Genomic DNA, 15124 nt, shown 5'->3' with positions numbered 1-15124 from the left:
TCTGTATATATACAACTCGTCTTAACATGGGAATCTAGAGCAGGTCACAGGTAGAAATCAGGAAACAATCTGAACTTTGTAACACACATAACCTCAACTCTAATTTAAAGAACTTCTCAACTTTTGAAAATAGTTGTCATCTTACCTCTTTTGAGGTAAATGTTATTTTCTTTCTCTTGGTCTTTTTCAAACTAGTAATCATAACTTCCTAATTTGAATGCTCTAAACGTGTAACAGGCATTAAAACATGTTCTTGAATAAGACATTGTCTTATTCAAGAATCTCCATATGCTTGTCCTTAAGTCTATTTTTTTTCCTGATGCATTCGTTTTTATTAATGACACTAATATCCCCTCACTTCAAAAGTGGAAATTCATTGTTGACTCTTCCCTTTCCTTTTTGGCACGCAGTCAGTTCTCATGACTGGTGTCATCATCAGATCCACCCACATTTATTTATGCACTTATATTTTTAAAGATTTATTTATGTATTTGAGAGGCAGAGTTTCAGACAGAGAGAGAGAGACAGAGATCTTCCATCCACTGGTTCACTCCCCAAATGGCCACAATGGTAAGAGCTGGACCAGTGAGAAACCAGGAGCTTTTTCTGGGTGTCCCTTGTGGGTGCAGGGGCCCAAGCATTTGGGCCATCTTCTGCTCCAATCCCAGGCAATTATCAGGGAGCTAGATCAGAAGTGGAGCAGCCAGGACTTGAACCGGCACCCATATGGGATGCCAGCACTGCAGGCATAGACTTAAGCTACTATTGCCACAGTGCCAGTCCCTACTTTTGAATTTATTGCTTTATTATGTCTGCAAACATTTGCAGAAATGTCAACCAAAGCACCAAGAGAGGCACCAGGGTAACTGAAATATGAAAAACCTAGTGTCTTCAAACTTAAGATCTTTAGAACATTTAAGCTATGAGACACCTATTCTATTGTCAACATTCCTCCTTCCACGTCATTTCCATTGTCCCGTCATTTTATCTCATCTGCCTCCAATATTGTAAAACGCTTCCACTGTGCTTCAGATTCAAGTGCAAAAGCAAGATCCTCCATGAAAACCTTTCTCATCATCATAGCTATGACCTCTTCTGTAAGTCAGTGGTTCTTGCCTTCATCTGGATGCCTGTTGAGGGGTTCTTATGCCGCTTTTTAAATTTTAGAATTTAAGTTACCCGCCCCCAATTTCCCTCAGTTTGAAACCAAACTCTTCAAGGAATAAGTTTTTGTAACCTTTATGCAACCATCACTTCCAGCACAGCTTTTAACAATTCTCCAACAAATAATTGGCATATTAACAAATCAATTAATAACATTATTTTAAACTCAACATCACATTTATGTCTCCTTTATATATGATCTTCATTTTATTTCTTCGCTCACAAATGCATACTTAAATGAAGACAATATATTATTATAAGTTGTTAATTTTCAGTGCATGATATACTACCAAAAGTAAATTTAATTTGATCAATATTTTTAGGAGTTTATACCAATGACTACTGTGGCAGAGAAATGCAAGATCTGGGAGGAGGAGAAAGAACAACAGGATTTGAACTAATGGATGGAGTTAAAGCATCAGGAGCACCTGAGATATGTCCAGAATATCCTGGAACATTAAGAAGAAGCTCCATGAGGGAATGTAGAGAAGGAGGTCTGAATATGAATTTCATGGAAAGCTACTTCTGTCAGGTAAGGCGTCCAGCCATACACATTCCTTGGTATCCTCTGTACTTCAAGAGTTTACTGATTCCCAAGAGGGAAATTAAACCTGATAGCATCTCAGGTTCTCAGCCTCTTGTCTCCAGACCCAGCAATCCATATTTTTTCTGAACAATGTTTCAAAAGCTGTAATCTCAGAACTTTATTTCCACACTTAAAGAGAAGGAATGGCTCCCTGATCTTATTTTTGTCCGGGGCATCAAGTGTGAACTCCTTAGTGTGGCAATTAAGGTTGTTCACAAATCGACCCCCTCAATCACAACTCCATATCACAAACTCCTACCCATCTTTCAAAACCCAGTTCAAATATCAGTGCCTCTCCTATAACCCTGTCATCAAAAGAAGATTTCATACCACTATGATTTCTGCAGAGCTTTGTTCATACACTTATGGTCCAAGAGTCATAGTGCACTTCCAGGATGTTCTAAGAACCAACTGCAAGCAATGCAATGAGTGTGAAGCCTGGAGAAGCAACAGAGAGAGAAAGGTTTGCTACCAAGGCAGAGATACAGTGGCCCTGGTTACATGCCCTGTGACACTCTACCTTCAGGAATGTCCTATCTCTGATACTGAGTGGACTCACATTTCTGTCCATCCTATATTCTGGCCTAAAATGTCTTCATCAACTGCCCTAATGGCTTGGAGACTAACATTTTTAAGTAAAATATTAATTAAAAGCCTTCCAAATAGCAATAACTAATGATGAGACTTGTTGAAACACTTTGGAATACTCCCTATCTATATCCTTACATTATTCTCATGAAAAGTAAAATTCTGCCTCAAAACTTTTGCACTTACAGCTTCCTCTGCCCAGAACACAATCCACTTTACTCCCTCTATCACTTTATTCCAATCTCTAATCATACCACTATTTATCAGAGATGCTGTCCTTCACCTTCCAATTTAAAAGAATCCCCATCACTCTCTGTTCCCTGGCCCTGAGCCACCACTTGTGACACACATGTTTATGCGTGTCTTTCTCACCCGGCTGCAATGTAAGTCCTTGGAGGGAAGGAGTTTATCTGGTGTTGCTTATTACTTCATAGGCAGGCTCCTGGCAAATACTGAGGATTCACTGAACATTTTTTAAATGAAATGGCACAATGAGTTGGTTTGCCATAAAATATTTCTGATACTTTACCTGAAAGTTTGTAGTCCACTCCTGTGAACCCCCTCTATCTTCTTGTGCTGAAAAGTCACATTGAAATAAGTCATGGCGGAGATGTCATATTCACTCCTTTGGAAGGAAAGAAAATACAATTCTAAATGAACCCAAATCAATCATGGACTACCTTTTTTAGACAGAAAAGTACATACTTCCATGTACTTGAAGTTCAGAATTTTTCTCTACTTCCAACTTGGTTATAACATAATTCATGTGTGTGACTTGGTGTCCAAGAAACACATTTACAAACAAGTCCATATAAATACATTTTAAAAATCAAAATGTATTACCAGAATTGTAGTTAAAATAATTTCTAACAAAGTTCAAGCAATTATAAAATAATTTCTAATGAAAAAATGCAGCAATTACAAAATTATTTTCAAAGGTTCTCTGGTAGATACTAGAATTTTGCTTTACATTTTTCTCTTTGGTAACACTGTGTAAAAAACTGATGGCAAAGACTTTTCGGGTATTGTTGAACATGTGGTCATAACTGCACTTTCTCTTTCTCCCCCATGTTCAGAAAGCATACGCTTATGCAGATGAAGATGAGGGGCGTCCATCCAATGACTGCTTGCTCATCTATGACATTGAAGGTGTAGGTTCCCCGGCCGGCTCCGTGGGTTGCTGTAGCTTCATTGGAGAAGACCTGGATGACAGCTTCTTGGATACACTGGGGCCTAAGTTTAAGAAGTTGGCCGACATCAGCCTGGGGAAAGATACAGAATCCTATCCGGACCCTGATCCTGCTTGGCCACCTCAGAGCACTGAACCCATGTTCCCCCAGCAGGGGCCGGAGCCAGTTTCCAATGGCCACCCACCAATCTCCCCACATTTTGGCACCACCACAGTAATCTCTGAGAGCACCTATCCCTCAGGACCTGGTGTGCAGCATCCTATGCCTATTTCTGATCCTCTAGGCTATGGGAATGTCACTGTGACCGAGTCCTACACTACCTCTGGCACTCTGAAGCCCTCTGTCCACCTTCATGATAACCGACATGCGTCAAACGTGGTGGTGACAGAGAGGGTGGTGGGCCCAATCTCTGGCACTGATTTGCATGGAATATTAGAGATTCCTGACTTGAGAGAGGGGTCAAACGTTATAGTGACAGAAAGGGTGATAGCACCAGGGTCAAGCCTCCCCACCTCTCTGACTGTCTCTAATCCTAGAGAGTCTTCAAATGTGGTAGTGACAGAAAGAGTCATCCAACCTACTTCTGGCATGATGGGCAGTCTGAGTATGCATCCGGAGTTATCCAACGCCCACAATGTGATTGTGACAGAGAGGGTCGTTTCTGGTGCGGGAGTAAGTGGAATCAGTGGCACAGCTGGGATAAGTGGAGGCGGAGGCTTAAGTAGCAGTGGCCTGGTTGGCACCAGCATGGGTGCTGGTGGTGGGGGCCTGAGTGGAGCTGGGATAAGCAGTGGTGGCATCGGGCTGAGCAGCCTGGGTGGAGGCGTGGGGGGGACAGCTACCATTGGTCACATGAGGAGTTCCTCTGACCATCACTTTAGCCAGACCCTTGGATCTGCCTCTCCTAGCACCACTCGAAGTCGAATCACGAAGTATAGTACGGTACAGTATACCAAGTAGTCAGGACCCCAGCACAGTTTTTCCTGGTATTTGTGATTTAGAAATTCTCATCATCAAAAAACTATTTTGATGCACACTTAGGTGCTAAGATAATTGTGGAGTAAGTTGAGAAACCACAACAAAAAGTAATTGGAAACATTGCTATGAGGGAAGCACTCTCCTTAGCACCTGCAAACTTTTTTCTTACATTAGTCCTAAGGAAATCATGACAGTGAACTGAAACTTGCAACAAGGTCTTCTTTGTGTCTCTGTGGCCTACCAGGTCTTTGCATGTGTGGCCTGTAGTGTATCTCCAGCAAGCAAAATAAAGAGAGCTTGGTCATGTGAAAGCACTGACTGTAAGTGGCCATTGGCACACTTCTTGCTCTGCTGGGATTTGCCTTGTAGCTGAGGCAACACTCAAAAAGAACTAAATGTGCAATATGTGCCCATGCACTGACCCTGTCAGTCTCACAAAGGTAATATAAATAAAAAGCCAGCCACAGATTCAGGCCAGGATTAGCCATTAAAAAAAATATCTGACAACATAGTCAAGCTCACAAGCCACCAAACACTCTTACCTTAATAACTGCACTAGAGAAGACGAATTTCACATCAGGAAACATTTCACAGCAGCGAAATTCTGTATGAGAGAGGCCATAGGATGAGACTAACTTCAGGTAAAGCCACAACGTCTGAGCCCGAATCTTAACATGAGGCTCCCTTCCTGTGAAATTAGGATTATTCTGATTCTAGCTTGTGTTTAACAGTAGATTTGCTCTTGAAAAATACTGCTTACTGGTGAGGTTGTGGGATATCACACTCATTTTCCCGTTGACCAGTGTGGTTCTGACTCACTAAGGAAAAACTGGCCGCGGTTACTTCCCAGACAGAAGCAAGTGACAGTCGACACGGTTGTCAGTGTGAGTGGCAAATTGCCTTCCATGAAGCAGGTGGGGGCTACGTTGTATTTTCAGATTGTGTTCTTAGTGCATCTTAGCCACTCACTTACAGTGTTTTATTACATAGCTCCACATTAAAACAATTTGCTTAAGGTGAGCTGTGGGAAACAAAAGCTTTTAATGTGGTTAAGCTTTGAGGGATTTTTTTAAGGGATCTAAAAAAATGTTTTTAGGAAATGTAAACCATCTAATGGGGAAAGTTAGAAAGCAATTTCTTGGTAAAGTAATACCATACTAATTCTTAGCTTTAATGGAGTTTAGAACTTCTTCTAACAACCCTCTGCTTAAAGAGCTAGACCAGGAACCTTTAACAGAGTCGATGGTATTGTGTTGGCAAAAATGAAAGAGTACTAGACAAAGTCATTGCTTTAGTCCAGGCCATCCCCTAACAAAATTTTCTAACTAGAAAATTTTTAAATTTCTGATTTGATTTGTCAAAGAAGTTCTTGGTTTCTATATGCTCTGAATTATAGTCTTCAAATAATATAGTATGATATATTTTTTGAGCTTCAAAATTTAACATGGTCTTATTTATGATGTATTATTTCTGTGTGTTTGCTATATAGTGTTCCCTGATTTAAAATCTAAAAGAAGATCAAAGCATTCTAAGAGATAGGCAAATTTATTATTAGGGAAATTCTTTTCTCTTTTTTAAGTTCAATGTGAATACAAGCTTACTAAACTGATATGACAAAATAAAATTAGTAAAATAAACTTTTTGCCCTGCAGTTGTGAATTATATACAAGTTTTAAGAAATTTTCCCCTGAGTACTCAAATTCCTCAGAATGTACAAGGTCAAAGAATATTCAACTTCCAATCATTGTCAAAGGTGGCTAGGAGTGAATTATTCTATTCAGAGCCATTTTGCTCTATATAATTGTTGATAAGCTTTATATTTTTAAAGCCACAATATACATCTTATTTTAACTCTGTAGAATATGCAAAATTTTGACAGTCTTTAACATGCCAAATTGCGGAGGTGTAAATAAAGTCATTCAAAGGGAGTCTTTCTTTTATTTCTTCCCGCCATTTAAGGAACTACATTAAGGATGGATAATTTTTCCAGAAATATAGTCAAAAGGTATTTGTTGAAATATGCTTGAGTATATCTGGATCCAGGAGTTTGAAGGAATAGAAATAATTACTAATTAATTAATTAAAGAGAATGTTATCTATGTATAGCAAACATTTTTTGTTTTGATATGACATATCATCACAAGTCTTTTTGTATGACAACTGATACCTTGCATAGATATTTTTAGGGTATCTCACAAAATACAGAGTGATCATCTCTACTAGCTGATTTTCTTAAAATCCATCAGTTATATAAAACTATGGAAAATACAAGGAAAAAATGGCAGTATTGGTCATCTATCTTTCTAGGAAGATACTTTCAAATCATTTTCTCTTTTTTTAGGATTTCACATTGATGTTTTATGCTGCTTTTAAAATTTTACAATCTCCTTTTTACAAACAACCATTTGTTTAAAGGCATGATGCTTTTTAATGAACAGCCTTTGGACAGAATTTCTTTCTTGTTTTAAGATACTTTACTCTAACTCATGTACACCATTCCGTATACCTGGAAGGGAAATGGAAATCCGTTTATAAGAGAAAAGGTGTAATTCAAATCCATATTGCTTGCTGAATCCTATCACAACTTGCTATCAACAAAAGCAAGAAGGAAGAGAGAGTAATTTAATGTTATATATACATGGTTTGCAGCTCAACCATGGTATCTGTACATCTAATTTTCTAAAGAGGTATCCATAAGGACAAAAATTAATGTATCATACATTATTCATCATTTATATCAACTAAAATACCATCTTGACTTAATTTTGACATTGAATCCTAAACATATCTGCTACATAGTTTTTACCTCTATGCATATTGTTTGATATATTTGTTTTGCACTGAAAATTGACAGAAAAAGTGTATTTTGGGGTTATTTATATGCTTTCATATATATATCTGTTTTACATTTGTGTATAGAGATTTCCATTCAAGATGATATTTTGACAGTTTTTTAAAGCATATATCCTCAAAAATTAAATGTTACAGTAAGTGGGTATTTCTAGTTATCTACACAATTTATTTCTGAATTTATACCAAAATTTGAGTATCAGCCAAGACATAGCACTCATGACACTCTTTGACTTTAGTAGGAGAATAAAAGTGTTATAAAACATGCTAAAAATTTTTTAAAAGGCTATGGCTATATTGAAAAGACATTTAAAACTCAAAACAAACTTTCAAAGTACTTACCACATTTTCTATGCCTGTTTAATGAATTCCAACCTTTTGGGGCATTGCCAATATTTTTAGGACCTACTTCACATGACACTAGAACATACCAATCCATAGTAGGTTGCTAGTACCCATGCAATCAAACCTGTCTTCCAATTCCAGATTATTCAATTTATATTTGGACAAATTGGGAAAAGATGAATCTATTATCTAACAAAAAAGTTTAAAGCAAGGAATAATTTATTGTGTAATTGCCTACATTGCCTTCTATTTTGCTGTTTACACACTTGATGGTCAAACTGTACTTAGTCAACTTTAGTTTTCTTTTGCTGTCTATCTTACAAGTATTTTTGAACTCTAATAATCATCTTTGGTGATGTATAAAGCTTTTGAGTTTTTTGGGTACTGGTTCCTTGCTTGGTCATCTTTTGGCTTTTCCAAGTCGGTTTGTAATTACCAAAGAGCTGTGTTTACATCAATAAAATTATTGATATGCATCTATTATCTTTTCTGAATTATAAGGTGGGAGAAAGTGTAGGACTGTAAGACATAACTAGAAGTCATGAAATCTAGTGATTATTTGCATCCCACATTAGAGGGAATAGCCTTTATTTTCCTAGTGTTAAAATACATTTTGTTTAAAAATGTTTTATATATTTGAAAGGCAGAGAGATAGAGACAAACAGATAGGCACAGATCTTCCAACTGTGGGTTCACTTCCCAGATTGAATCCAGGTATCCCACGTGGGTGGCAGGAACCCAGCTATCCCAGTCATTGCCTGCTTCTTCCCATGGTGTGCAGTAGCAGGAAACTAGAGTCAGAAGTAGAGCTGATACTTGAACACAGGGTGTAACATCCATTTTTTTTTTTTTTCAAGGCAGAGTTAGAGAGAGACAGAGAGAAAGGTCTTCCTTTTCCATTGGTTCACCCCCCAAATGGCCGCTACAGCCATCATGCTGCAGCCAGTGCGCTGCGCCGATTCAAAGCCAGGAGCCAGGTGCTTCCTCCTGGTCTCCCATGGGGTGCAGGGCCCAAGCACTTGGGCCATCCTCCACTGCACTCCCAGGCCACAGCAGAGATCTGGACTGGAAGAGGAGCAACCGGGACTAGAACCCGGGGTGCCAGTGCAGCAGGTGGAGGATTAGCCAAATGAGCCATGGCGCCGGCCATAGGGTGTAGCATCTTAGCCACTGCACCAAATGCCTGCCTGTAAATTATATATTCTATTTCCTAGCTTCCCTTTTTTCATATTTCCTGCAAAGCCTACCCCCAGGTATACAACAAATGAAGCCAGGGCACAGCAATGACCAAGTATTAATGTCACACATGTGTAAAGGGGATAAAAGGTTTGCATTTTAAACATTTGAATGCATTTTTAGAATTTATGTGCTTTTAGCTTTCTCTCTTTAATACTCTAGTATTTTGGTCTGCATTAGAATGTCATTTCTTCTAAAATAGCTTTTCTTATTTACTTTTAAAATTGTACCTTTTTATCCTTAAGACATCTATGTGGCTATCTGGGGCCCAGACACTTCAGATAGCAGGGTATTCAAGAAAGAACAAGAAGATTTGGGTATCCAGAGAGAATGAAAGAAGGAAAGCAATAGGAGATGAGGTCATGGAGGGAACCAGGGCTGAGATTGAATTTGACCTTGAAGACCAGTATGGGAACTTGGCTCATTCTGAGTGTGATGAAGAGCCAATGGAAAGTTTTGGCAAACAGTGTTCTGGCCAGACAGGCATTTTTAGTTTATTGTTTTATTTTACTTATTTGAAATGGAGAGAGAGAGAGAGAGAGAAATATCAAGATCTTCATTCCATGGTTCATTCTCTGGATTCTTGCAATGGCAGGAACAGGACCAGGGCAGGAAATCATTCTCCCACTTGAGCAACAGGGATTCAATACTTGCTTCCCAGGGTGCACCTCAGCAAGAAGCTGGACTCACAAGCAGAGCCAGGACTCAGAGCCAGACACTTTGATATTGTATGTGGACAGCTTAACCCCTGCACAATATGCTGGTCCCTAGATGTACAATTTTCAAAGGTCCCTCTATCTATAGTGCTGTCATTCCTCAAAAGAAATGCCAGAGGTGAGGAGGCTGGTTAGGAGACTATGCAGTAATACAGGTGAGTGATCAGCCCATCCATACGACTGGAGAGGAAAAACAAAACAAAAATCCCAGACAGGTTAATGAGGCCTCCTGTAGAAAAAAACTAGGGTCAAAGGCCATTTTCCAGCACCACTCAGAATATCAGGTTCTGATTCATATCAAACTGCACATCTGGTTTGACCTAGAATGTGATTCATCACAATATTTTTATGAGAAGATATTTTTCTCCATGCACCTTAAGTGTCTCTTTCAAAATCTATGCCAGCTACTGCTTGATAAATTATAGCCCTGGGCTTCTCGGCTGATTCTGATGGCTGTCATCTTGGGTTTACCCAGAGCAGAGCCTAACACAAGATTTTTTTTTTCATGAAAGATATAATCTTTTCTTTAAACATTTATTTATTTAATTTTTTAACTTTTATTTAATGAATATAAATTTCCAAAGTACAGCTTATGGATTACAATGGCTTTCCCCCCCAATAACTTCCCTCCTTCACGCAACCCTCCCCTTTCCCTCTCCCTCTCCCCTTCCATTCACATCAAGATTCATTTTCATTTCTCTTTATATACAGAAGATCAGTTTAGTATACATTAAGAAAAGATTTCAACAGTTTGCACCCACATAGAAACACAAAGTGACAAATACTGCTTGAGTACTCATTATAGCATTAAATCACAATGTACAGCACATTAAGGACAGAGATCTTACATGAGGAGTAAGTGCACAGTGACTCTGTTGTTGACTTTACAAATTGACACTCCTGTTTATGGCATCAGTAATCTCCCTATGCTCCAGTCATGAGTTTCCAAGGCTATGGAAGCCTTTTGAATTCTCCGACTCTTATCTTATTTGGACAAGGTCGTAGTCAAAGTGGAAGTTCTCTCCTCCCTTCAGAGAAAGGTACCTCCTTCTTTGAAGACCTGTTCTTTCCACTGGGATCTCACTCATGGAGATCTTTCATTTAGGTCATTTTTTTTTGCCAGAGTGTCTTGGCTTCCCATGCCTGAAATACTCTCATGGGCTTTTCAGCCAGATCTGAATGCCTTTAGGGCTGATTCTGAGGCCAGAGTGCTGTTTAGGACATCCGCCATTCTGAGTCTGCTGTGTATCTTGCTTCCCATGTTGGATCGTTCTCCCCCTTTTTTATTCTATCGGTTAGTATTAGCAGACACTAGTCTTGTTTATGTGATCCCTTTGACTCTTAGTCCTGTCATTATGATCAATTGTGAACAGAAATTGATCACTTGGACTAGCGAGATGGCGTTGGTACATGTCACCTTGATGGGATTGAATTGGAATCCTCTGGTATGTTTCTAACTCTACCGTTTGGGGCAAGTCAGCTTGAGCATGTCCCAAACTGTACATCCCTTCCCTCTCTTATTCCCACTCTTATATTTAACAGGGATCACTTTTCAGTTAAGTTTCAGCACTTAAAAATAACTGTGTATTGATTACAGAATTAAACCAGTAGTATTAAGTAGAACAGAGAAAAAAAATACTAAGAGGGATAATGTATTAAGTTGTTCATCAACAGGGCAATGGCTGATCAAGTCACCATTTCTCATAGTGTCCATTTCACTTCAACAGGTTTCCTTTTTGGTGCTCAGATAGTTGTCACCTATCAAGGAGAACAAATGGTATTTGTCCCTTTGGGATTGGCTTATTTCACTCAGCATGATGTGTTCCAGATTTCTTCATTTCTAACACAAGATTTGAAGACAACTGTGGAAGGAAGGAAGGTAGCCGCTGGTAGAGAATGGGGAGATAAAACAGAGAAAGATAAGCAGCCAACACAGGATGCACTTTGAAGCCAGTTCTGCCGATGGGCAATTGGTGTGCAGCCCTCCAGGGAAAGGGCGCGCACTGCAGGGTTAACCCACACAAGAAATGAGGAAGGCGGTGTGTTTATGCTTCTGGGCACAGTTAATTCCCTGTGCCTGCTACACAGGTGGGCAAAGTGGCCTTGGCAGCAGTGAAGTGAACAAATGCTTGAGCTGGCAGTTGAGTGAATGGACAGTGACACAATTGGAGCAAAACACAGAGGGGGCCCCGTCAACGACTATAGCACCATTGGTGTACCCATCAGCCCTCTGGGGAAACACACTGAGAAAACTGGGGATTTTTGGATTTGACAGGCTTTTCAAATATTTCCCTGTAAATAAGAATGGCTCATCAGCTAATCTATTGGTAAACTAATTAACAAAGCCCAGCGGTGTGAAATAGGAAAATCTTCAGATTCCCCTTGCCATTAATTGCTCCCTCGTGAATTCCTATGTTTTTGTTAATTAGATGCTTATCTCCTATAAACCATGACTTGGCTTTATTGTTACAAATTTAGAAGTGACCCGTATATATCATTTTTTTTAAATCTACTTAACTGCCACAAAGAAATGATACAGATTCATTAAAGTTAGCATTTTTGTACACATAACCCCAAAACTTTAACAGCTTATTGCTAACAACATCATGCCAATTCACTCAGTCTCTGAAACGAGTTCCTGTACCTAGCATATCTCATAAGACACTCAAAAACTATCTTGTTATTAGATGGATATGGAAGTAATTAAATAAGAAAATTATAGTTAATGTGCGCTGCATAGAAATCAGCATAGCAGTGGACACTCAATTATGATCTGTTGCACACAGGAATAAATGCAATCCATTTACCCCCAAGTTGTTCTGAAATCTATTGCTACATTGACAATCCATGCAAGAATTGAAGCCTAGGAGTACTCCAGATTACTTGTAAAATTCTTGCCACCCCAGGTAAGGCTACTTATTCAGAACTGCCCATTGGTTTGGTGGTGCTTCTTTCATCTGAGAAGCAAATGATGGAATTTGTTCAAGTATAAAATGTGTCTTGATCAACTATCTTAAATATGTTTCCGGAGAAGATGCGATATGTAAAAATTTAGTCCTAACTGGTGTTTCATTTGAGCTATAAGTAAACTACAGAAAAATAGTTTAATTTCAAGTATAAGCAATTATTTTCCAAATATTTGAAAACTACCTTTTAAAAAGGTAAAATTGGAACAAGAACGTGGCTGTTCTTCACGGAATAAAGATCATGTCAGCAGTGGAAATGCGTTCTTAGAACCCTGTGAGATTAATAAATAAAACCATAAGTAAAAGATCACCCAATAGATGAATTCAAATAGAAGGTTTCTGAATTTTTCACTTGCTATTCTAATCAGGGAGTAAATATAAGTGTTTCTCTTCTTCGAGCATCACTGAGTACCCCTGAAGCTTAAATGAAAAGGATGTCAAAAGCTTTCCATGCACAACCAATAAATAGTTTTTGGGCTGCTATGTTAATTGCTACGGCAAGTAGAAGGCATCCTTTGCAGAAAGGGTGTGAATTTATAGTTATCTCCTTGGGAAAAATAATTACTCATAAAAATTAATAAATTGATATTCTGCTTTATACATCATATTCTATAAAGCTGATTATTGGTAATTCATTACCAAGAAAATCTACTTTCAATTTAAGGGCAAAAGCAAAGGTGAACCTGGAAAATTGGATGTAAAAATAGTAAGGGGAGAATTAAAACTATGGAAGGCTGATAATGGGTCCTAGGAATTGAGCTCAATGCTTTTTGGGAAAATCCTAGACACCTTTTGGCTGGACTTCCTTTGGTGATACTCGTATCATTAACAGCCTGAAACCTACCTGCTACAGCAACATTATACTTGTGAAGAAAAGATAATGAGCTTTAAAAGATAGATGTAATATTTTGTAAAAAGTCATAAAAACCAAAATAAATATGAAAAACCAATAGAACAGAATAATATTTCAAGTACATGTATAAAATTTTCAGATATGAGTTATGAACTAGAGTAACAAAGAAGAAAGAAAAATCTTACTTAATGTTTATCACTAAAAATTACATTTTAATATATTTTAAAACTTAAATCCATATCTAGTACCATATGATTTAATAAATAAAAAGTATATTAAAGATATAAATGCTAGAAACTTTGAAAGAAAGAATAGCACCCAAAATGAATACATTGCATATTATTTTCTTTATGTAAACACATCTGATTTAATTTCCCAAACACAGGAAGAGAAATAGATGATGGAATTGTAATTTAGAGAACTAATAAACTCATAGAAACAACCTGAGTGCAACTCTTAGAATTTGAACCAGATCTGAATCTTTATATGGTTCAATATAGCACACGAACATATAACATTTATCCTAGTTGAAAAAAAGCGGTATAATTGCATAACTATTGACAAACTACAAACTATAATTAAAGCTTATTAAGGGATAAACTAAATAACATATTATAACATACACAATAAAAACTGACAAAGATGATAAGGCATTAGGGATTTTCAGAAAATGAGGTAGTCAAGATATTTTTATTCTACTTGACCCTATGAAACCAAACCAAAACAATAAATATAAAATAACCCAGGAGCAAGCATTTGGTGCAGTGGTTAAATTACAGCTTCCCATGGCTTAACACTTCAGATCCTTGTCACCTACATGGGAGACCTAGATTGAGTTCTGGCTCTTGCTTCAACCTGGGCCAGCTCATGCTGTTGAGGGTATTTGGGGAGTAAATCAACAGATAGAAAATCTCAATTTCTCTCTCTCTCTCATCTCTTCCTTTTCAAATAAAATAAAAATAAATAAATAAAAATGTATTAAAAATAGGAATAATCCATCCTCAAAAAGAATTACAAAATGATTGCCAATCTCTGTTCAAAACACATGCATAACATAAAGAATGTGTGCTAAATATAGTAAACTTTATATCAAAACTAGGAAGTTTCAGATCATGTGAATATATCTCCCAAATCTATTTTAGAGTTACTGTTGTCTTTATGCTTGTGTCCTGCAACTCCAAAATTCATATTTTGAAATTCTAATCGCAAGGTGACAGTATTAGGAGGTGTGGGTCATTGGGAGGTGATTAGATCATGAAGGAAGAAGCATCCTCATGGGTGGGATTACTGCCCTGATAAAATAGGTCCACCTCCTTCACCATTTGATGACACAGCCAGAAGGTGACATATAGGAAGCAGGAAGCAGGAATAGGCTCTCACCAAATACTGAATTTGCCAATGTTTTCATCTAGGATTTCTCAGCCTCCAGAACTGTGAGAAATAAATTTCTGCTATTCATGGATCACCCAGTCTCTGGTATTTTGTAAAGCAACCCAAACAGACTAAGACACGTGTGAAGATTGCTCTAAAATAAGTGAAACAATGCTTCAGAATCTAGGAATGTAGGCAAATTATGAAATTGTCAGAGAACACACTTATAGGCACCCAGTCCACACCACTGATTGGCAGGGAAAGGAAAATGGAAGGTCAAA

General features: G+C 38.0%; 1 protein-coding gene across 1 annotated transcript in view; it reads left to right on the top strand.

The window, feature by feature from the left end:
• Nucleotides 1-8177, top strand: part of DSG1 (desmoglein 1) — a 41662-nt gene extending 33485 nt beyond the window's left edge. The window contains exons 14-15 of the mRNA XM_002713483.6: nucleotides 1488-1696; nucleotides 3415-8177. Coding sequence (XP_002713529.3) covers nucleotides 1488-1696; nucleotides 3415-4488 — 1283 coding nt within the window. The 3' untranslated portion in view covers nucleotides 4489-8177. The remainder of the gene's footprint in view (nucleotides 1-1487; nucleotides 1697-3414) is intronic.
• The last annotated feature ends 6947 nt before the right edge of the window (nucleotides 8178-15124 follow it).

Source organism: Oryctolagus cuniculus, chromosome 10 (assembly GCF_051225735.1).
Source record: "Oryctolagus cuniculus isolate XC-2025 breed Fujian yellow rabbit chromosome 10, ASM5122573v1, whole genome shotgun sequence".
NCBI lineage: Eukaryota > Metazoa > Chordata > Mammalia > Lagomorpha > Leporidae > Oryctolagus > Oryctolagus cuniculus.
The sequence above is the reverse complement of the archived record's forward strand: the minus strand, read 5'-3'. Positions and strand labels throughout refer to the sequence as shown.